Below are 22,262 nucleotides of genomic sequence, written 5' to 3' on the forward strand. Positions count from 1 at the left end.
CTTAGGCTGGTGTGCTAATTGTGGTCACTCCTACAGATCTGGCCATGATGCCACGCCTTAGGGCCCAATCCTATCCAACTTTCCAGTGCCAATGAGGTGCACGCTGCATCCTGCAGTCGAGTGGCAGCCATGGAAGCATCCTCAAGGTAAGGGAACATTTGTCCCCTTACCTAGGGACTGCATTATGGCTGCATAAGCACTGGAAAGTTGGATAGGATTGGGCCCCTAATTACATATCTCTTCAGATTTCTACAGTACTCTTTGCATGGATTTGCCTTTGAAGTGTGTTGAATTTGAAGATCTGTTGGAGAGGCTCACCTCCACATTTCACCAACATCTGATGTGTGTTTGATGAGGATGCAGCAGAAGAGCTTCTCCGTGGCCAGTGTAGCCACTGTGGAATTCCCTTCCAAGGGGGGCATGCCTTGTTTCCTCATTAGAGGCACTTGATCACCGTGTTCAAGTCTTCTTTTTCTGTTAAGCTTAACCTGTTGTCTGCCTCAGTTTATATAATATATTGGCTTTAACTGCTGTTGTTTTGTATTTATTTGTGATTATTTTATTGTATACTAAATACTTTTATTAAATGTTAACCACCTTGAGCATTTTATTAAAAACAGTTAGATGGGCTATAAGTATTTATATTAAATAAATACATAATTTTTTTTAACTAATCTGAGAATTCTCCTTATTTTCTTAACAAATAAACAATACAATTCCTTCCACTCCTTGACACTAAAAGTTCCACATTCTTTGCAATGCTGAAATTTGAAAGTTGGAATTGAAGAAGTACGTAGACCTGCAAATTCACCATTCATCAGAAAATGCTAACAAGCAATGCCAGTCTTTGGTAATGGCCTTTAAGGCCTGATAAATCCCTACACACAGCACATTTACACAAGGTCCTGTACTGAACTTGTTTCACTTGGGGCGCAATCCTATCTTGTGCTGGAACAGGCAAGCCAAGAGGCTTGCGTTGCAAGATAGGGGCCATAAGCGACTCAACCAAAGGCAAGGGGACACATTTCCCCTTACCTTTGGGTAAGGGCCACTGGCCCCATGGGTCTCCTTGGACTTGTGCCACCTCTTGAGGTGGCACAGGTCCAAGGAGAGTGGAGCAGCTTGAAGCTGCTCCGTTCTCCCCGGGAAGAGGGGTTGGGATCTGACATAACTGCCGGATCCCAGTCCCACCTGCCGCTCCCCATCTGCTCACCCCCAGGGCCGCCCATCGCCCGCCCTCCCCCGTCCAGGAACACCTCCCCCCCACCTCCTCCCTAGCTACCTTTGCTTCTTGTGTTGGCCCACCTGGGCCGACACAACCTGCACGGAAGAAGCCGGCGCAGAGGCTTGCTTCTCTGAGTGCTGGTCCGGCTTCCTCCTGAGGAGGCACAAACGTGCCTTACGGCATGTTTGTGACCCTGCTAGGCTGGCGCAAGGGACTTGCGCTGGCCCAAGTCAAGGGCTGGATTGCGCCCTTGATCTGCTATCATCTCAGAACACAGTTTGTTTCTCAAAACCTTCTAGAGAAGTAGATTCCTCAATTTCCGTAGGCAACTTGTTTTCATTGCCCAACTGTTCTTGGAATTAGGAAATTTTTCTTGATATTCATCTTGAACCTTCCTGCAGTCTGAAGTTCATTTCCTCAGTGGCACAGCAAGAACAATGGCTTCCTACCTTCCTTGTGAGAAGTTTTTAAACCCATCTTTTCTTTTCTCTAGGTGAAAAATGACAAATTCTTCCATCTCATGTGTTGCATTTCTCATAACTTGTATTTCTTGCCTCTGAACATTCTCCAACTTCCTATAATGTAACTCGAACTAAGCTCAGTTGCACAACATTGCAGTTTTCCTCAGAAGATCCCAAATTGCTTTACAATTAATGACTAAGCGCATTTCACAACATTTGGGAGTTTGCCACTCCCACCACAACATGTACCACTCCCTATCATAGCACAGTTCAGGACCTTTATTTATCTCAGAGTGCTCCAAAGGGTTACCTTTGTTTACCATTGCAGTTTCCAGAGGATTCTCTCTGTGACTCCTTTTGTCAGAGATTCAAGCTTCATATAAAATCTTCTATCAATCCTAAGTGTAGGCAAGTATCTTGAGCAGACAGATGTGTTACAGACAAATGTCAAGTTGGCAATCAAAGAGTGGAAGTGTGACGACACAAAACCTGACAGAACCTTACAACTTTCTTCAGTGACAAACTGCCCAGGGAAGTTGAGGGAAGGCAACAGGTCTTTGGGAGCTCTATAACAGGTGGTGGTAGTAAACTGGCCTCCTTGTGTCACCTGATTCCTCGCATCAGAAGGATTCTATAGTGTTATTTGAATGTCCTAGCTCTTTTGGCAGCCATTGGTTGCTGTATGAAGCAGGGATGGGCAAATCCAGAGCACCTTGACTCAAGTCACCGCCCCCCTGCAACTCGACTCAAAAATGAGTCATAATAGGCGCACTTTCCAAGTCACTGAGTCATCCTTTCCCGACTCTAAAGGACATGAGTTGAGTTGCCCCCCCCTTTAAAAAACCTGCCGAGGGGGGAAAAAAGGGCTGCTGCCAGTGTGTCTGTATCTGAGTTTACTTTAAACACTCCCCTGCTGTCCCTGCCCATCTGTAAACAAGGTGGGAGGGGATAGAACAGACTGCAACAGAGTGGGGACAGAAGCGGCAAGAGGGAGGAGGGTCATACACAGCAGCTGCAAGACTTACCAGGACAACCAATCCTTGGCAGCTGTACTCAGAAGCAGTCCCACTGCAGCCGGCAGTGTTGGGAATTTGAGTCCGTGACTTGGAATCAAGTCACAAAAATGCGTGATTTTGTGTGACTCAGTGACTTGAGTGTTGCACACATGGAAGACCCTGAAGAAGACTCAAGTCAAGGCCTCCCTGACTTGGCACTCATCCCTACGCATACTGACTCGAGTCTTCCTGTATCTAGGGGTGCTTGCTTACTGTTTTGCCACGTGGAAAACCTCGTGAGGCCAGTATTCCAATGGTGAGCAGCAGAGAGTTCCAGTTGGAGGCAGGAAAAGGTTAATGAATCGAGCAGGAGGGGAGAGGCTGCAGTGAGTTCTTTCCCCCCACTTCTGATAGGAAGGGAGGAACCAATGATCATTGGTCAAACTATGGGCATTTGGATATTTCTATTGGCTGAGGGAGAGCAGGAGGAGGAGCCCAAGGAGTTTCTTGCCTTACAATTGGCTGAAAAAGCCCAGGGAAGTGGGAGAAAACTCTTTTATTGTCTGATTCTGCTTTTGAACCTTATGCCTTCTTGGCTCTGTTGTTACGTGGAGGAACAAGCCTCATTGAATGACCGGTTACAGTGGGACTGTGTCTGAACAGAGCTGCAAGGTCTGGGTCGTCCTGGTAAGCTTCCCACCTGCTGCTTGTGACTCTCCTTCTCCTTCTTGCCGCTTCTATCCCAGCTCTCTCACTTCCTCCTGTCCTCTTTAAAGATGGGCATGAATAGCAGGGGAGTATTCAAAGACAACACAGAGACACACACACACCCCAACAGCAGTCCCGTTTTTTCCACAGTGGGCTTTTTAAAAGGGGGGAAACGACTCGACTCAAGTCCGTTAGAGTCACTATAGGATAACTGGGTGACTTGGATGGTGCCCAAGTTAGGACTTGTTTTCAAGTTCAGTCACAGGAGGCGGTGACTTGGCAACTGAACCTGAGTCAAGCCCTGCTGGGTTTTCCCAACACTGGCAGCCAGTCATTCAATGAGCCTGCTGGAGCCATGCCATGAATTGTCTCTGGGATGGCTAGAAACCACCTCCCCCCACACCTTTCCCCCTCAATCATCCAGGGGAAAAACTTCCCTCCCCTTCTCTGGGCTTCTGCAGCCAATTGTAAGGCAAGAAAGCCCTTGGCTCCTCCTTCTGCCCTCCTTCTTTTGCCAAAGAAAATATCAGATGCCCGTCCTTTGTCCAATGACCATCAGTTCTTTCAAAGTTGGGCAAGATAGCCCCATCTCAGTTGCCCTCCCTCAGTTGCAGCCAATCATAAGACAAGAACAGCCTGCTTCCGCCTCCCTGGGCTTTGCTAGCCATTGTAAGGCAAGAACCCTCTTGGCTCCTCCTCCTGCCCTACCTCAGTCAATGAAAATATCAGAACACCCATCCTTTGTTCAATGATCATCAGTCCCTTTCCTTCCTATCAGAGATTGGCAAAAGAGCCCACTCCCACCTCCCCCCCATTCAAATGTAAAAGCAAACATTAGCCCATCCCTGCCTCCTGGCTGGAACCTCCCTACTGCTCACCCAGTCTGAATGATGGCTCCATGAGGTTTTTCATACCGTGAAAACAGTAAGCAAGCACACCCAAACACAGACAGACTCGAGTCTGCATGCATGGAGACATGTGTTGAGTTAAGGAACCCTTGAGTGTTTTGCTGAGTCTTCCACGTGCACAAATCACAAGTAAGTGAAAAACATGCATTTTTGCAAGTTGAGTTTGAGTCACCTGACTCAAGTTCCCATCCCTGGCAGGAAGCCAGTGGTTGATTTCTAGGGCTTCCTGCATTCTTTCCTGCACCAGGTTCTTTCCAGCATTTGTCCACCATCTTCCCACACCTTGAAATATGTAGTCTTTACCAGGCTTCCAAACTGGTGCAAACAAAACTAATTTTTTGACAACCGAATCCTACCTAGCCAATATGTGGTTTCGGCAGCTGCAAATGCCAAATGTGACTATGCCAGTGTGTGCAGCATGACCATCACTGCAAGTGGCAAGTGACAAGTGATGAGCAGCCAGGTTTGTGCTCTGACAGACCAAGGATGCCCATTGGAGCAGGTAGGAGGAGATGGGGCAGGGAGGAGGGTAGATTGGGCCCGGGAGAGGGTAGGTTTGACAGCAGAAGTGCCTACCTCTTCTAACCCTGCTCTATTGGTACAGATCAAGTCAGATTTGCACCAGTTATAGAGTTGGCACTGGTCTGAGTTGATCCATAGTGGCTGCTGGGGCTTACCCTAAGGCAGGGGTGCCCAAACCCTGGCCCTGGGGCCACTTGCGGCCCTCAAGGACTCCCAATCTGGCCCTCAGGAGCTTCTAGTTTCCAATTAGTCTTGCTGGAGCCCGTGCTGGCCTGATGCAACTGCTCTTCAGTGTGACGGCTAACTGTTTGACCTCTCGCATGAGCTATGGGATAAGGGCTTCCTCCACTGCTTGCTGTTTCACATCTGTGATGCAGCAATGGCAGCAAAGGAAAGGCTGGCTTTGCTTTGTGTAAGGCTTTTATAGGCCTTGAGCTATTACAAGACCTTCATTCATTCATATAAGTTCCATCTCTAATGTATTCATTTATGTAAATTTATTCAAATTTAAAATGTAAATTTATTCTTTTTTTTCCACACAGTGTCAGAGAGATGATGTGGTCCACCTTCCAAAAAGTTTGGACACCCCTGCCCTAGGGCAAGAGAACAAGTGTTTCCTTGGTCTGAGGAAGCCTACCAAAGCCAAAACTCCCCTGCAGGATACAGTTACAGCCGCATTTGCATTGCTGCATGTAGTGCTAGTTAAGATTGAGGTATGAGTCACTTACGCTTCCCAGCACACCACCAACACTCCCACTAGAACACTTGCAGTCACCTGCCTCCTATGTACACATGATGAAGATACAAGCACACACATCCAATGAGGATCCAATTGTAGGATCAAGGCTACAATCCTATCCACACTTTCCTGGGAGTAAGCCCCATTGACTATAATGGGACTTCTCATGCATAGGATTGGGCTCACATTTACTTTCTAATGAATCTTTTTACTTGCTTTGCAGTTTAGGCGATATACTAATACATAAATTACACACACCATACCGTCAAGTACACGTCCCTTCTCTTCACACATTGGTGCCAAGGATATCTAATGAGAAATTCCGGTGTATAACACAGGAGACACTTGAACAGAACCTTGGCTTGGTTTGATTTTTTTTTTAGACTGAAAAACAGCCTCAGAGGTTACAATCAGGAAGAGTAAAGCAGCAGAGGGGAGTGAAAGGGACTTTATTCTTCCTGCAATCTGTCTGCTCCAAATCCCATTCACCCCAAGCTACTTTCTCACCCATAAGAATCATCTGCACAGCCTCGGCTCTCAGCCGGCTTGGCTGCCTTCTTCCAAACCACCAGCCCTGTGAGAAGAAGACACGAAACTTTTATCTTCCTCAGACTTTGCTTCATAATTCCTTCAACTTGCTACTCTCCTTCCAGCGGTTGGCCCATATGAGTTGCTTAACTCACTTCAGGATGGACACACAGCTGACAGGAGCTGAAATATTGCTTAAAGTGCCATTTGAAGCCAGTTTTTAAGTTCCTCCTTTCATGAAAGCTTTGGATGATTTCAAAGGGAAACCAGAAAGTGTTTCCATAATTTCTTTTTCATGTTCCTTGAAATTCCTCAAATCATCAGTATAGATAATGTCATTTCTCAGGAAGGTTCCCCACATTCTGAGGCTGGTCACTGGAATTTGCCTAATATGAAAGCCAAAACAATGTTGGAGGTTCTTTCTTTTGGTGGAAGACTTTCAAGGAGTTTTGCAACATTTCTCAGGGTTTTGTTTTGCATATCCCTAAATCTAATGGTCCCTGTTCAACACAAAAAGTCAAAGCCACATGACCTTCCCTCACACAGCTGAACTTTACATAAGTGCACACAGGTGCTTCCAGGTGGACAATTTGGGGGGCATTAAGCGTAATGATTCAGCACATTTGAGAACCACAGATCTCATGGGGACAATGCTGGCTGACTAACACCTGTCCAAACTGCAGACAGGGTCGGGGGGGGAGGGCGTTGAGACAGATCTGCCCAAAGAAGAATTGCCCAGTGTACATATTCATATCTTTGCAACATTGGTCCTCAAATAAATTCATATACATGTGATTTTTGTGGCATTTGTCCTTAGGTGAATGTGATATATTGGTATTGTTACTTTAAGGCCAACTCACAGGAACGCCAGAAAAAAGAAGGTAAAAGACAAGACTAAAACCACATGGGAACAATGTTGCATGAGCCCCATTGACATCTATTGCTCTATTGGTGATGTTAGCGGATTGCGAAACATTTTTCTTGGCTCAGGGAAATTTGTTAGAAGGAAAAGTCAAGGGATTTTTTTCTCTCTCACTTTTTTTTTTAAGAAGACATTTCTCAGGAAACTAAGCAGGTAGCAATGTAATTTTGTCAGTTTCATAATAGCTGCACTTCCTGTTTTGTATTTTTTAATGCAAAGGTGGGCAGACTTTAGGCTTGCTAGAGCTAGGTTTTTTTGGTTTTTTGTTTGTTTTGCCAGAGCCTTGGGAGCTAACAGCGTGAATGGAGCTTGTATATTAATTTTCATTTTTGTTTTGTTTCTACACACACACGCACACAGAGTTTCTTTTGGGCCCCACCCCAGAGGAGGGGAGAGGGTGGAACAGGGCAGTCAGGTGGGGATGGGGGGCAGGTGCATCCGGACAGGGGGATAGTGGTGGTAACAGCCGGAAAAGTCTTTGGAGCATAGCTCTATTGGCCTTCCCAATTGGCTTCCCAGTCTACCCACCTGCACAATGTCAGCAGCTAGATACAGTAGTACAGAAAATCAAACACACTCGTCAGTCTCTCTAACATCTTATAAATATAGAAAATCATTGCAGAAAATTAGCAGCATAGCAGGTTCACACTAGAATGGAAAATGTCCTATGTGTACCAACATTTAACTTCTGCAGCAGCTATAGTCCCACAGCTATATGGCTGAGCTCTCATGCACTCATAAGAACAAAAGAAGAGCCCTGCTGGATCAGGCGAAAGGCCCATCTAGTCCAGCTTCCTGTATCTCACAGTGGCCCACCAAATGCTCCAGGGAGCACACAAGACAACAGGCACAACCTGCATCCTGGTGCCCTTCCCTGCATCTGGCAATCAGAGGCAACCTGCCTCTAAAACCAAGAGCTTGCACATACCTACTATGACTTGTAATTCGTAATGCACTTTTCCTCCAGAAATTTGTCCAATCCCCTCTTGAAGGCATCCAGGCAAGATGCCATCTCTTCTTCCTGTGGGAGAGAGTCCCACAAACTAATTACATGGTGGGTAAAGAAATATTTTCTTCTGTCTGTACTAACTCTCCCAACACTCAACTTTCGTGGCTGTCCCCTGGTTCTGGTGTTATGTGAGAGGGAAAAGAGCGTCTCTCTATCTACTCTATCCATCCCCTGCATGATTTTGTATGTTTCAATCATGTCCCCCCTCAGGAGCCTCTTTTCTAGACTGAAGAGGCCCAAATGCTGTAACCTTTCCGCATAGGGAAGGTGCCCCAGCCCAGTAATCATTTTGGTTGCTCTCTTTTGCACCTCTTCCATCCACTATATCCTTTTTGAGATGTGGTGACCAGAACTGGATGCAATACTCCAGGTGTGGCCTTACCATTGATTTGTACAATGGCATTACAATATTAGCTGTCTTATTCTCGATGCCTTTCCTAATGGTCCCAAGCATGGAATTAGCCCTCTTCACTGCCACCGCACATTGGGTCAACACTTTCATTGAGCTGTCCACCACCACCCCAAGATCTCTCTCCTGATCAGTCAGACAGCTCAGAACCATTAGCCTATATGTAAAGTTTTGATTCTTTGCCCCAATGTGCATGACTTTACGCTTACTTACATTGAAACGTATCTGCCATTTTGCTGCCCAGTCTCCCTGTTTGGAGAGATCCTTTTGGAGCTCTTCATAGTCTCTTCTGGTCTTCACCACTTGGAAAAGTTTGGTGTCATCTGCAAACTTGGCCACCTTGCTGCTTAGCTCTGCCTCCAGGTTGTTAATGAACAGGTTGAAAAGTACAGGTCCCAGGGCAGATCCTTGGGGCACTCCACTTTCCACCTCTCTCCATTGTGAAAATTGCCCATTGACACCCACTCTCTGCTTCCTGGACCTCAACGAGTTCCTAATCCAGGAGAGGACCTGTCCTCTAATTCCCTGACTGTGGAGTTTTTCAGTAGCCTTTGGTGAGGGACCGTGTTGAACGCCTTCTGAAAGTCCAGATATATAATGTCCATGGGTTCTCCCACATCCACATGCCTGTTGACCATTTCAAAGAACTCTAAAAGTTTCGTGAGGCAAGACTTACCATTCTCCCTCAGCAAGGCTTGTTCGTCTATGTGTTTTAAGATTTTATCTTTGATGAGATAAAATCACTGCTTCATAGTAAGTAGATCCACAAGCCAAAGAGCTACTGTAGCAGGCCGGTCTCCTCCCAAATTTGCCACTGTGTTAACCCATTTTTGCCCAGCCCACAGATGTACACATTTGATCCCTGTTGTGTATATGCAGTGTTGGGTAGAAATGGCTTTAAGGAAGGTCACGTATGCATCAGTCACAGTAGCACCCCCAGTATCCCTTGTGGGTAGCAAGTCAGGTGAGATCAGAAATGTAAGATCCCAGGAAATTTCTGGACCCCCTCCTGGGCCCCCGTTTTGACCCTGGGCCCAGGTACAAATTGCCCTAGCACCCTCTCTCAAGAGCCTGAACCATATGTACCCTTCTTTTTTCATCTCTACTAATTTCTCTTTCTCCCCACTTTTTTCCTTCTCTGCACCCAAAAATTTCCCTTCTCCTGCGTTCCTTTGGGAAGCCCAACTAACTTTCCTCCATCCCTTGCCCCCCCTCCCTTTTGCTCTGCCCCTTTTTCCTTCCAAGGTGTTCTGTTCTCCTCCTTGTTCTTCTCCCCTCCTTCTAATAGCTTTCATTAGGGCTTAATTGTGTTTAAAGATAGCGTCCCCCTGTATATAGTTATGAGTCAGTTATTTTAGACAGATCCCAATTCAAGCTCTTTTATTGGCTTTAAGCACCTTCAGTCAAACTGTGCATCTTCACCTTTGCTTCTGTTTTCCTTTTGCCACGTTATTACAAAGATATGCCATTGGCCAATACACAGGGTCCCCCACATGATTGTTCTCCCCCATGTGCACATATTGTCTTTTTTAAAGCGCTGCCAGTAACAGATGTTCGGTCCTGAATGGTTTGAGAGTGACTGCAAAACTGAGATGAATTCATTAGGATCTCTGGTTTCATTCTGGGCAATGCTGAAATTTGGAAGTTTGAACTATCTGTAGAAGGGTACACTCTTTAATACTGTGCTCATTCTGGAAGTTTCTCATGCCAGCCTAAACTGGAGGTTCCAGCCAAACCTTTCACTTTGTGGCACATACCATTTTTTTTAAAGCTGATAATAATTAGTAAAAAGCTGTTGTAGCTTCACCTGGCTGTACTGAGACTGGGAGCTGCATGTTCTCCAAACTGGATTCTATTATAATGAATTATGGAATCTTTATATATTGTCAAAACCTGTTCTCAGCAATCAGTCACACTCCAGTGTGACCAAGAGACAGAATCCAGAATAGGGCTCTGTAGGTTAATGTAGGTTGCATTCTCACTGGGGTTACAAAGCAGCACTGGCATCGCTAGGGGGTAATGAACTGGGGTGGGGAGGGTGACACCACTAGTGTCAAATCTGTGAAAATTTTGGTATTTTCAAATTATACCATAATGTTGTATATAATTCAATATGTAGCTTAATGCAGAATGCAGTGAAACAAGCCACATTGAAATATCTGTATTCGATCAAAAATTATAGCCAAATAATCAGAAAAAAACGCAACTGACTTATGTAACAAATAGGGAATTTGCTTAATGCAAAACTAACCAATCAGACTGATTGTTCTGAGAGCCAATGAGGTGCTATTATGACATAGCAGGGAGGCAATAAGGTGTTAGTATGAGTCAGCTCTCATTTCCATCTCAGAGCTAATACTATAACTCTTATTCAGTTGTACCCCCGAGGGCTGGGGGACAAGAATAGGCCCCCAGTTTGGCTGTATTTGTCCTAAAAGGCAACTAAACAGCCACCAGGTAGGTGGGACTCGTGAGCCTGGGAAGGCAGCTCATCTGAGAGAAGGAAAACTCTGATCCCAACCTCCACTGCCTTGTGGCTACATCCAGTTATGGAAAAGGCTTCAGGAGTCAACCTCGAGGCAAAATCCGGAGCCGGAGTCCCTGAGGCAGTTCATGGCTGAACACAGTCATGTTCTGGCAACTCCTGCGACGCCGCGGGAACCAACCGTATTGTCTTCTGCCTTTCCATTGGACAATTTCAGCGACATGGAGAGAGGGGATTTGCTGAATGGGTAACAGTCTATCCTCCATATCTACTTTACCCAAGCTTCGCACACTGGAGAGGACACTCTGTTCCAGAACCACCACTCAGAGCGCGATACCATAGTCTTCCGAGACTGAAGGATGCCAATGATGATGATATTCAGTTGTGGGAGTGCCATCAAGTTGGCCACTGGTTTTACTGGGTTTTTTTAGTTACTGATTTGTTGGGTGATCTGTTCTTTTATATATATATATATATACTGGAGACAAATTCCTGTCTGAGAGAAGTATACATAACCAGCTCTCCAGCCTGAGCTGGTGAAAGGCAACCAGGTCACTGCAGCCACCTGAGAATCAAATAGGAATGCAGGATTCAGCAGGGCCCCGGAGCTGTGAAACATATCTGTTGGGGAATATAACCGTATCTAGGACAAGTAAAACCACCATCCTTCCATTCCTGGGTTGGCCTTCCTCACTCTGGCCTGGACTGAGTTTCAACTTGTTAGCCTTCATATAGCCCACAACCGTGTTTATGTAAGTCACTGAGGGTTAGATAGAAAAGAAAAGTAGAGGCTGGTTTCACTATCATACTTGATAAGAACACACTTCAAACTATTGAATAATCTCTCTCAGTTGGCATCCTTTAGTCTCGGAAGACTCTGGTATCGCGCTCTGAATGGTGGTTCTGGAACAGTGTCCTCTCCAGCCAAACTTGCTTAATGTAAGAGCCACATAAGATAAACTTCAGGTGTTTGAGAGCCGCAATATATAAGAAGCTTTTAAATTGTTAAATATATTTACTCACCATGAACATTAAATTTATGTTTTAATCTCATGCTTTATATCTCAGCATTATAAAGCTTTGAAAATTTCTTATTCATCTTTTCTGTAAATTGTGATGCAAAAAGGAGTTCAGCCAACATATTTCCTAGAGCTGCACATTACGGTATGTCAAACAGCTGCATGTGGGTCATGAGTCACAATTTGGCCACCCCTCTTATACAGAGACAGTAGTGACTGTGTTGTCTTTTCCCTTTTCTAGCTTTCTGGGAAAGTTAAAAGGGGGTAGTCCAGGCCACTTCTTTCTCGGTGCTGAGAGAGGAGCAGCAGGAAAGCGCACTCTCTCTTTACCTTCCCAGGCATCTTGGGAGGGTAAAGGAGAGCGGTTTCTGTACACTCATTCAGTGCCCCATGAAGAGGGAAAAGCATCCGGTGCTGCAGCTGCTCTGCTGCCTTCTAGCAAATGGGCTTTCTCAGAGGCCCTTGAGCAAGTGGTAGCCCAACTGAGGGTAGGAAGGGCTTGAGGAAGCAGCAACGGTTCAAGTTGCTTGTTTTATGCACCTTGTGGTGACACTTGCCATTTGCCAGGGGCTTGAGGCAATGCTGCTTCCCAAACTTTTTCAACTAGTGTCTCCCTTGACCTTAAGGCTACAATCCTATACATTTTATAGGGTGGCGTGTTTTCGTGAGGATTCTGCATTGCCCCTGTTGGTTTCTGCAGCTTAAGGAATTGGCATCTTCGTAGCACCTCCCCTTCTTCCAAACGACCTGCGGCCATGTCCTCGTGGTGGACTGCCTCGGATTTTCAAGTTGTGGCTGGGCTGCGAGAGGCACGAATCTCCCTTGCTGCATCTTCTGCTTTTTCAAACATCAGTGTCTCCTTGACAGCCACTTGAAAGGTCAGCTCTTCCTCTGAATCCTTTTGTCCCGGAGGCCACGTATGAACCAGTTGAGAAGCATTTTCTTCCTGGTCTCGGAATTCATATCTTCATGCAAGATGATGAAGCACGAACATGTAAGCTGGAACAGACTCACTGGCAACCTGGTCTCGCTTGTAGAAGGCATGGCGGCGTGCAATATGGGACAGCTGGGGCAAGAAGTGATTCTGCAGGAGGCCCACGATATCCTTATAACTGATATCCCTTAATTCTGCTGGTGCCACATATTCTGGGCGATTTCAAACGTGGCAGAGCCACAGGCGCTGAGCAAGCTGACCTGCTTTAGGACGTCTTTAACTGCGTTGACATCTGCGTGGGCATCTTTAGCTGCATTGGCCTGCAGGAAGAACTCAAGATGTTCTGCGTAAGTGTCCCATAGCTCTGGGGACGATGGATTGAATTCCCCAATGTGACCTTGGGTGGTCATGGTGGCAGCTCAACAGATGTATGGAAGCCGGTCTTCTTTCTTTGTCTGGGGTGACAATTCCCCAGTGATGAATCAGCTCTAAGTGGATCAGCTCTTGGTTCTAGCATTGTTCAGCATGGAGGAATAGGATCCCACCTTCGTCGCCAGTGTTATATAGTGGGTCCATGCGAATAAAGGAAGGCATAGTTATAACAGGTCAATACGTTTATTCCATCTTCAGAACCAAACCTAGCAAAATACAAGGCAAACCCTTGGCTTTTTATAGCCTTTAACTCAGCCCAGACTTCCCGTGATTGGTGCAATTGGAACCTTAACTAGAGGGCTAATCGGATGGTAGGATTTTGATCCATCACCCGATTGACCAGCCATAAGTCTAAGACAATCAGTTATGCAGGATTTCGATCCTGCATAACTTACATACATAACAATGGCAGTTAGGAATGCATTCAGAGTCAGTGTTGTGACTCTGGCTAAAATCTGACTATTCTGGGTGTGTTGTTTTGTTTTTTGTTTTTGCATTTTATGACTTGTAGGCTGGTTTATGGTGAATTTTACACCATTTTGGCTGCTTCTTAATGGCAGAAATTGTGAGTTATGAATAAAAAAACAAAGTGGATTCAAATCACACAAGAACAGAATAATACTAGTATTTGCATGACACTTTCATGTTGTGCAAAAAACCTCATGTGTTTATCCTGATGTTGTTTTTACACCAACCCTGCAAGATGACTGTTATTATTCCAATATTGCAGCTGAGCCGGAATGGCTTGCCCAAGGCTACAGAGTGAGTTCATGACAGAGGCAAGATTCAAACCAGGAAAATAATGATAGCTCAATTGTTTAGCAACTGTGCTATGCCTGCACAAAGCATGCAATTGAACAATGTAAAAATCCACTCCTTCCTTCTTCAAGTGCATTAGTGTACAGCCTGCTAAGAGAGCCTTCTTAATTGTAAAATATATTCAGTCATGGAAACATCTGATAGGCATGACTATGGGATTTCCTCGCTTAGGGAAGTTCCAGAAAAGGTTGGGCAGGCACTTGTTGGAGATGCTTTAGAGTCAGCTGGGCCTATCTTATGCAAAGTAGTTGGTCTAGAGAAGGGTGGTCTACATCAGCATTCTTTGGGATCGGCTACTCTCCAGACATTAGCGTGTTATATTGTGACACATTCTGACTTCCTCATGGACAGTCAGTCTATCTTGTACAGTTACATAATAAGTAACTACAGTGCTTATTATTCCCTCCCGGCATCTGTATGGTTAAAATCAGGCTGTTTTTGCACAGTTAAGGGCTCATGAGCATCAGTTTAAAAAGTAAGACTTAGGGCTCTGCATTCAAAAGTTCTATAAGGAAGTCACTTCCATGAATGACATGAAATTCAGAGGCCCTTTAAAGGTTACCACAGATGGGGATGAGTTGCTTTTCCACCAGTGTCTTCAGCACATTTGAGGCAATGTTTAAATAAAGTAATCAGGTGGGCAGGTCCTGACTGCAAATGTAACACCTTAAGAGGAGGATGGGTGCCAGTTCCACAGGAAAGAGTCACATAATTGGCCCCATCCATGTGGTTGGTCATTCAAATGTTCCCCCAGCCACGCAGAAGGCACTTATGGAAAACCAGCTCCTGCACAGATAGTGGATGCTTTAAAGGGCTCTTATTCCAGAGGATGCATCATGCTTGAGTTCTCTTACCTGAGTGTATGCACACCAGTGAGTGACAGCTAATCCCAGCTTCCCACCACATACACAGACTATAACCCTCCCAATACCTAAGTCTACCGGATCTGACAATCTCCATGTGGGTTTCACAGTAATTCCTACACAAAAATTCCTTACAAGCTGCAATTCTGTAATGTGGGAAACAGCCCTTAAGTATCAGACTTAAGTATGGCTCCTCAGAAGTACTGTATAGTATGTACTAGTGAGATCAATTAGACTTCTAAGCAATTTAGGGTGCAATCCTAACCCCTTAAGTCAGTGCTTTCCAGCACTGGCATAGCGGTGCCAATGGGATGTGTGCTGCATCCTGCAGTTGGATGTCATTCACAGAGGCCTCCTCAAAGTAAGGGAATGTTTGTTCCCTGACCTCAGAGCTGCATTGCCCTTAAGACAGTGCTGGAAAGCATTTATTAATTACAAGAAGGCTACGCGGGGGCCCACTCACAGGGGAAAAGGAGGACATTTAAATTCTTTTCCAGGACATGAGGCTAAAAAAGAGGACATGCCCTGGGACATCTGGTCACCCTGCTCCCGTGCGTGGGTTGCAGGTGCTTGGGCGCCTCACATGGCAGCGGCGCTTTCCGAAGGACTCCGGTGGGGAGGCTCTGCCTCACCTGCCTCCCCACCCACCGCACGTCCCTGGTCCCCAGCACCTGCTGTTCCAAGGTACCCTGCTCCTGATCATGGAGGCTCCATTTAGCGATTGGGGCTGTTGATAGACCTATCCTCCTCCATCTCCATGAGTGAGTCCATTTTTAAAGATCAAAGCAAAGATACCAGTGTTAATTTTTATCAAGAATATTTATAACTAAATAAATAAATGAGCTCTTTTTGGCTCTTCCACCAAAAAGAAGAAATCACCCAGTGGTTGAACGTGGCAAGTGAAGCAAGGCATAGTTGCCTGCCCCCCTGGCCCAGCCCCACGCACCCCTCACCCTCCTGGGCTTGGCAAGGGTGCCCCTGCCCTGCCGAAGAGGGGTTGGTGGCGGCAAAAGGGGGTGTTGCCTTCATCAGCAGACAGCCACCGCTCAGTCTCCCTCCTGCCCACAAATGTAAAAGCCGCGCGCCGCGAGCCACGGGGGCGAGATGCCCGCAGGAGTCGCCGGCCGGCTGCAGAGATGCTGCACTGGAATGAGGAAGTGGAGTGGAGAGGGGAGGGACTGAGAGCGGCGGAGCTGGGCCGAGCGGCGGCGGCGGCGGCGGCACATGGAGCTGGAGAGATCTGGGCGAGTTCTCTGCATCCAGCTCCGGCCAGAGCAGGTACCGTATTGCCGTGCGCGGCGCGCGGGGAAAACGCCTGTAGGGGCTGATGGTGGCTCTTGGGGGCACTGACACCTGTTGGAGCCGCTCGCTCTGCCCAGGCACAGTTGCTCTGGAGGGCAGGCAAAAGTTTGGCTGGAGAGGAGCAGGCAGTGAAGTGCGTGTGTTGGGATCAAGTGGCGGGGAGTTCCGCCTTCAGAGCAGGAATGGGATCACCTGGGCTCCAACTCACCCCCGCCAATGATCGCGCTGAATGAGCTGTAATTTACAGGCTGCAGTGCTGTCCTCGCAGAGCAAAAGGGGGAAGTTGGCTCTGGCAACTTTGGGGCAGCTGCCTCTGAACTTCAGGGGATGCCTGCTCGGTTGTGTGTTGCGGAGTTTGGCGTTGTTGGTTTTTGTCCTAGTAAAGAGATCGACTGTGATTTGCCAAAAGGGGGGTGATGGTGAGCGTTCGCTACTGTTTTCAAAGCTGAAAGAGAGAATTTATGAAAGAGATGGCTTTCTCTGGGGGTACTGTTTAAACTTGAAGGAATTTTATACGGGGGGGGGGATGAAAGCACAGAATTTCAGAAAGCATTAAAAAATGTGGAATAGTATCTTCTGTTTTGGAATCAGTGTAATGCTACCAAATATCATTATTATTTTGGGGAAATCCAGGTGCTTTTCCTTTTTTGTTTTAAGTTAGGCTGTGCAAGAAAGAGCCAAAGGTCACTGCGCAATCCTATGCGCGTTTACTCAGAAATAAGTTCAGTTCAGTTCAGTGGGGCTTACTCCCAGATAGAGTTGCCTTATTTTTATCAATTTTCATAAATGTGTAAAAGGAGTCTCCTTTTGTCCAATAAAGAATAGTTCACTAAAATATCCAAAGGACGCTTTAGTTCACCAAAATATCCAAAGGTTAATGATAATTAACCCTGAAGGAACAAGCACAAATCTAAATTCCAAAAGGAGTTTGTCATTGTGTTGTCCGGTTGGAAAGGAACCCACAAAGAATCTTGTGGCACCCTTCAGATGAACACATTTACTTTGGGATGAGTTGTGTAGGCAAGAGTCTATACAACTGAACTCATTTCACAGTAAACAAAACTTGTTTCCTTCCACATGCAAGAGTAATGTCTGGGACCATTTTAACCAGAATCCAAGTTTCTGCACTTTCATCTGTGCATTCAAGAGCGTTACCAAAGAAGTTGTAAGTGTGGTCTGAGACTCACAGAATCCAGCAGAATACTGGTTTTGGGTCATACCATCATTATCTGCAGACTAGGTTTGGAAGTTTTATTCAGGGTCAAGCAGGTGTTTTAACACTGACTTTTCTTTGTGCACTTAACCAATCTAGCTGAGCAACAGTTCACACTTAAATCTTCCAGACAGCATTTAATGTTTTGTTGTTGGATTCTAGGAAATAAAGTCAAGTGTGTATGTTTCTGAGTATATCTTTGAAAGATAAATCGAGACTGATACCATTAGAGAAAGCAAAGTTGCTTCGGAGTTTCCTGAAAGTGCTACCTTATAAGCATTATATTATCCATTAATAAGTAAATGCTCTTTATTGTAGACTCCGTGCTATTTATATTGTCAGTCACGGGCTACTAAATTAGCTTTTGAAAAATTTTGATAAACCACTGAACCAAATCATCAGCTGAGAAGACAAAACTTGGCTGTCATTTTTGAAAAGCAGTGTTTTTGCACCAGGCACAAGTGCTACGTAGTATAGATCTTTTCTGATAAGTTTACTTGACTTGAAGTAAAAGAAAAGAATGAGGAAATACATTGTACTTGTCAACAAGATAGCTACTAATACGACGCTAGCTGCATGATCTCTGTTTCTTCTATAGGCAAAGCTCTCACAAGGTTAACCTTAGAAAACCAACAGCAAGGAAATATATTTCAGCTACTCAGCAGGAATAGCAAGATCCCGGCAAAGTTTAGGTTGTACCTTTTTTTGTTTTTTAATGATGATGAGCCTTCCTTCGGGTCAGGAACAGGTCTTCTTATTTTGTGGAAACCATTTTATATATAAGTATTGATAATAAACTAGGAAAGATTCGAACCAGATCATGTCCTAAGTTTCTCTAACTATTCTAGCTTCCTTCTGTGTATCAGACTGTGTGTGTTGTTGTTGTTTGTTTTGTTTTGAGTTCATTAAAGGGAATGTTTGATTAGCACAATTGAATTCACTCTTTAAAAATGTACCTTTCATGGTAAAATTAAAATTCAGTCAATCAAAGAAGCAGGCTTATGCATGCCTACTCTAGAGTACATCCCGTTGAACTTAGTGGGACTTACTTCCAAGAAAAAAAAAATGAACCAGTTGGGCTGTATGATTATGGTCCTACAAAGGAGCACATTAGTTTAAAGTCAGGGGACTCTTGATATTGATTAGGATGCTTAAGAGCCTTGCATCATTGGAATCCAGGATAGTTTTAAAACATGTGAAGACTTCAGCCAAAGCCAAAGTTATTACATTTGAGAGTAACGAGTTAAGAAGATCCTTAACTCTCTTCATGAAATCATCTGGATGTAAGACAGCAATCCTGTACAAACATACCTGGAAGTGAACCCTATTTACATAAATGGGGTTTACTTTTGATGAAACATGCATAGGACTGGGCTGTGTTTTCAGTTTGCAATGAATTCCACAAAAAGGGCTGATTGATCTCAGTTGATATAAAATTAGGAAGTTCTAGAAAAAGAGTTGCATCCTGTCTTCAATTTAAGTCTTTGAGATGCAGTATCTTAACAGAACTTCTCTGTGAAGATAGAATTCTTTATGCAGAAAACTATGAACCAAGGTTGAAGTGACTGACTTAACTTGACTTTCTCAGTTGCTGTTGCCTGGCAGGTAAATTTACTCCTGTTTATTCCTTTCAATAATGTTTTTAATATAATCATTAAATAAAATTAAAAACAGACTTATTAATTCATCTGATTTTTTTTTTTATAACTCCCACTTCTCTGGGCCCAGAATACTTTGCTCCATAATGACCAAAACTTCTTAAAAAATAGCCTACAGGATGTCAGATAAACCCTTTTTAGAACTTCATACTTTTGGAATCAGGCACCTGTGTCAAAATGAGATAGGAATTTATTTTATATCAAAATCCTTTCCAAATTAAACTATGGGCACACATGTTTATTCCTGGATAAAACACAGGCTGTAAAAGTAATACCCAGAGCTCACCCTGCCCTTTTAAATCAATGTGCAAGAATATTAGAAATGTGTGTGAAGATGGAATATATTTTGTTTAGGAAACTACAGTCCATATTAGCATAATTGATGATGACAAAAGTTAAGCATCTTGGCAGCTATTTCTGCTTTCATTGCGTGTCATGTAATAATGTCTATTCTTAGTTATAAATATTTCACATTAAAACAAGCTAAGTACTAACTTCTGGTGAATTTTCACCTTAAGATTTTGATTCTGATTCTTAATTCCAGAATTAAAGACATCACACCTACAATTCTTCTTGCAAGTGACTGGGGCTGAAGTAACTGTGTGCACAAGATTGGAGATAGTTTCGCAACCTTAATTTATACTACATAGGACTTCATTTGTAGTCCATTTATAGATCTAGATATAAATGCATCAGCTTGTCTGGTGTACTGCTGTTGTATCAATATAGCCAAGGCATCAGCTGGCTGAGTTGCAAAATGTTAGGGGTATCCTCTTGTTAAATAATTTTCCTTGCATAACAGTGTCTTTCATCAATCAGAGATATTTACATGTTTATTTCTGAATCCTCAATATAACTACATTTTTTAGCACTGAAGATGAGAACTTATTACTGAATATACAAATCTACCATTCTTTGTTAGAAGTAAAAGCCACCTCTAATAATCTTGTTTTATGTTCTCTGTTACACTAACACACAGGAAGCATAATAGCTTAAAAAAACAAACGTGTGCCCTTATACCTGAGCCTTACTGATTAAAATTGGCTTCCATCGTTGATTAATTCACCAAGGTTAAGGTATTAAGGCTTGCACCCCTCCATATTTATCAGAAAGACCAATTTCATACAGGGTGACCTGTTGAAATGCTCAATTAAACCTTAACAGCATAGGTATGTATTTTGGAGAATATCACAAAAAAGGTTGTCTGAGAACACTCTTTGTTAAGAATCAGTATGGAAACCTACAAACATGTTGTGGTCTATTTATTTAATAAGATCATCAGGGAGCAAAAACTAAAAAAAGACAACATGAAGCACTGAACTTCTAAGCACACTTGCTTAGAAGTTGAAGAGAAATTGATTCCTTTTGAAATCAGGGGAACTCTTGCAGGGAAATATACTTAGAACGATGATGTTAATGTCTTTTCTGATGCAGTGAAGTTGCAATAGAGCAAAGGGAAAGTTGAACATTATCAACCACGACCCACTCTTGGACACTGGTTTTGAATGATTGTGGAATGCGGAAGGATATTAGTGTGTACTTGATTTGCTATTTGTGGGCATCATAAAAGGAACATGTATATCTCCTTTTTATTGCTTTTAAAAAAAATTTAGCTGAAACTTCCAATTTATTTTGCAACAAATAGCTGTTCTGAAATTTGTAGTGATAGGAGAGTCAGACTGATGAAAGTAGGATGGTGTAGGTAAATTTTATACCTGTAAAAAAGGAGGGAAGATTATTGGAGGTTGCAAGGGTGATGCTTCCTAAACTTTTCAGGTATGCATGTAAACAATATGTATAAACTTGTAATGTAAGGCATTATCATACCTGATTCTCAAATCTTAAACTTATCTTTGGGATAAATTTATACTGAACCACAGGAATGTTAAACTCAGGTTTTGCTTTTACTCAGTTTAACATTGGTAAATTGCAAGTTAGCACATACGGTTTGCAATTACACACATATAGCTGTGTATACGTGCAAGCTACATATGCTACAGCTTGCACGTATAGCTTGCACAGCTATGCATGTTTGCCTGCTTAATCCCAATTTCCCTTTTTTATGTGGGGCACAAACTACTTACTTTTCCTTTGTTGGCATTTTATTTTTAAAAATACATTCAACCCTAAGTTCAGTGCTTAGTTCTTTTAGCACTTGAGAGCTGATGTAATACAGCGACTGAGAGACCAAATCAGGAAGTTTTTGAATCAGCCATTTGTGACCTTTGTCATGAATTCATTAGGTGGCCTTAAGGCAAGCCACTCCCTCAGCTGTGGCCTCTATTTGCAATAGGGGAATAATAATACTTAGACCCAGATCCTCACTAACTTTCCAGCACTGGTACAACTGTGCCAGTGGGATGTGTGCTACATCCTGCAGACCTCCTCCAAGTGAGGGAATGTTTGTTCCCTTTCCTCGGAACAGCATTGCCCTTATGTCAGTGCTGGAAAGTGCATTAGGATTGCTCCCTTATACATTTTACAGGGTGTTTGTTACAACAAGATAATTCTTCCGAAGCACTTTGAAAGCGCTATACAAATCTATGCATCCATATATTATTAGTAGTGCTGGAATGACATAAATGGTAATAGTTTTTGAGGTTGTCTCAAAATCTGTACTCTTTTTGTTCTTGTAATCAGCCCAAACTTGTATGCAGCTATACTGTAGAAATGTTGTGTCAGAAAGAATCTCATTATGTTCCTGTTCTTCCTTCTGTTGTCATATCAGCAAAAATGAGGGTCACTGTGGAAATTCAGGGCTGAATCAACCCTGGTAGTATTTTTTTTTTCCATTTCTCCCTCTAGTAGTAGTAACTTTATTGTCATTGTGCTACAGCACAATGAAATTTATGCACTTTTGAGATACAAGCATAAATATATACTACAATTCCAACAATCACACTCTACACGCTCACCCACACATTCTATACAACATGCATCATAATATAAAAACAGTATAACAAACCATCATGCCCAGGAGCATGGTAACAACTATATCACCTTATTCAACGTAATTATGGCTGTGGGATGAAAACTGTTCAGGAATCGTGTGGTGCATGATCTAATAGTTCTGCATCGTCGACCCAAAGGCAACTGTTCAAAGAACTTATG

The 22,262-nt window shown here is 43.9% G+C and overlaps 1 protein-coding gene across 8 annotated transcripts in view; it reads left to right on the forward strand.

Annotated features, from left to right (window-relative positions):
• The first annotated feature begins 16,114 nt into the window (after nt 1–16,114).
• Nucleotides 16,115–22,262, forward strand: part of IKZF1 (IKAROS family zinc finger 1) — an 89,386-nt gene continuing 83,238 nt past the window's right edge. For 7 of the 8 annotated variants that reach the window (XR_010794514.1, XM_066627722.1, XM_066627723.1 and 4 more), the window contains exon 1: nt 16,115–16,256. Coding sequence is in view for 6 of the 8 variants with exons in the window: in XM_066627722.1 (XP_066483819.1) it covers nt 16,115–16,256 (142 nt within the window). In the remaining 2 variants the exon portion in view is untranslated. Of the gene's footprint in view, nt 16,257–19,025; nt 19,099–22,262 lie in introns of those variants that run through there. The other variant, XM_066627724.1, reaches the window with a different exon arrangement.

This window comes from Tiliqua scincoides, chromosome 5, assembly GCF_035046505.1.
Source record: "Tiliqua scincoides isolate rTilSci1 chromosome 5, rTilSci1.hap2, whole genome shotgun sequence".
NCBI lineage: Eukaryota > Metazoa > Chordata > Lepidosauria > Squamata > Scincidae > Tiliqua > Tiliqua scincoides.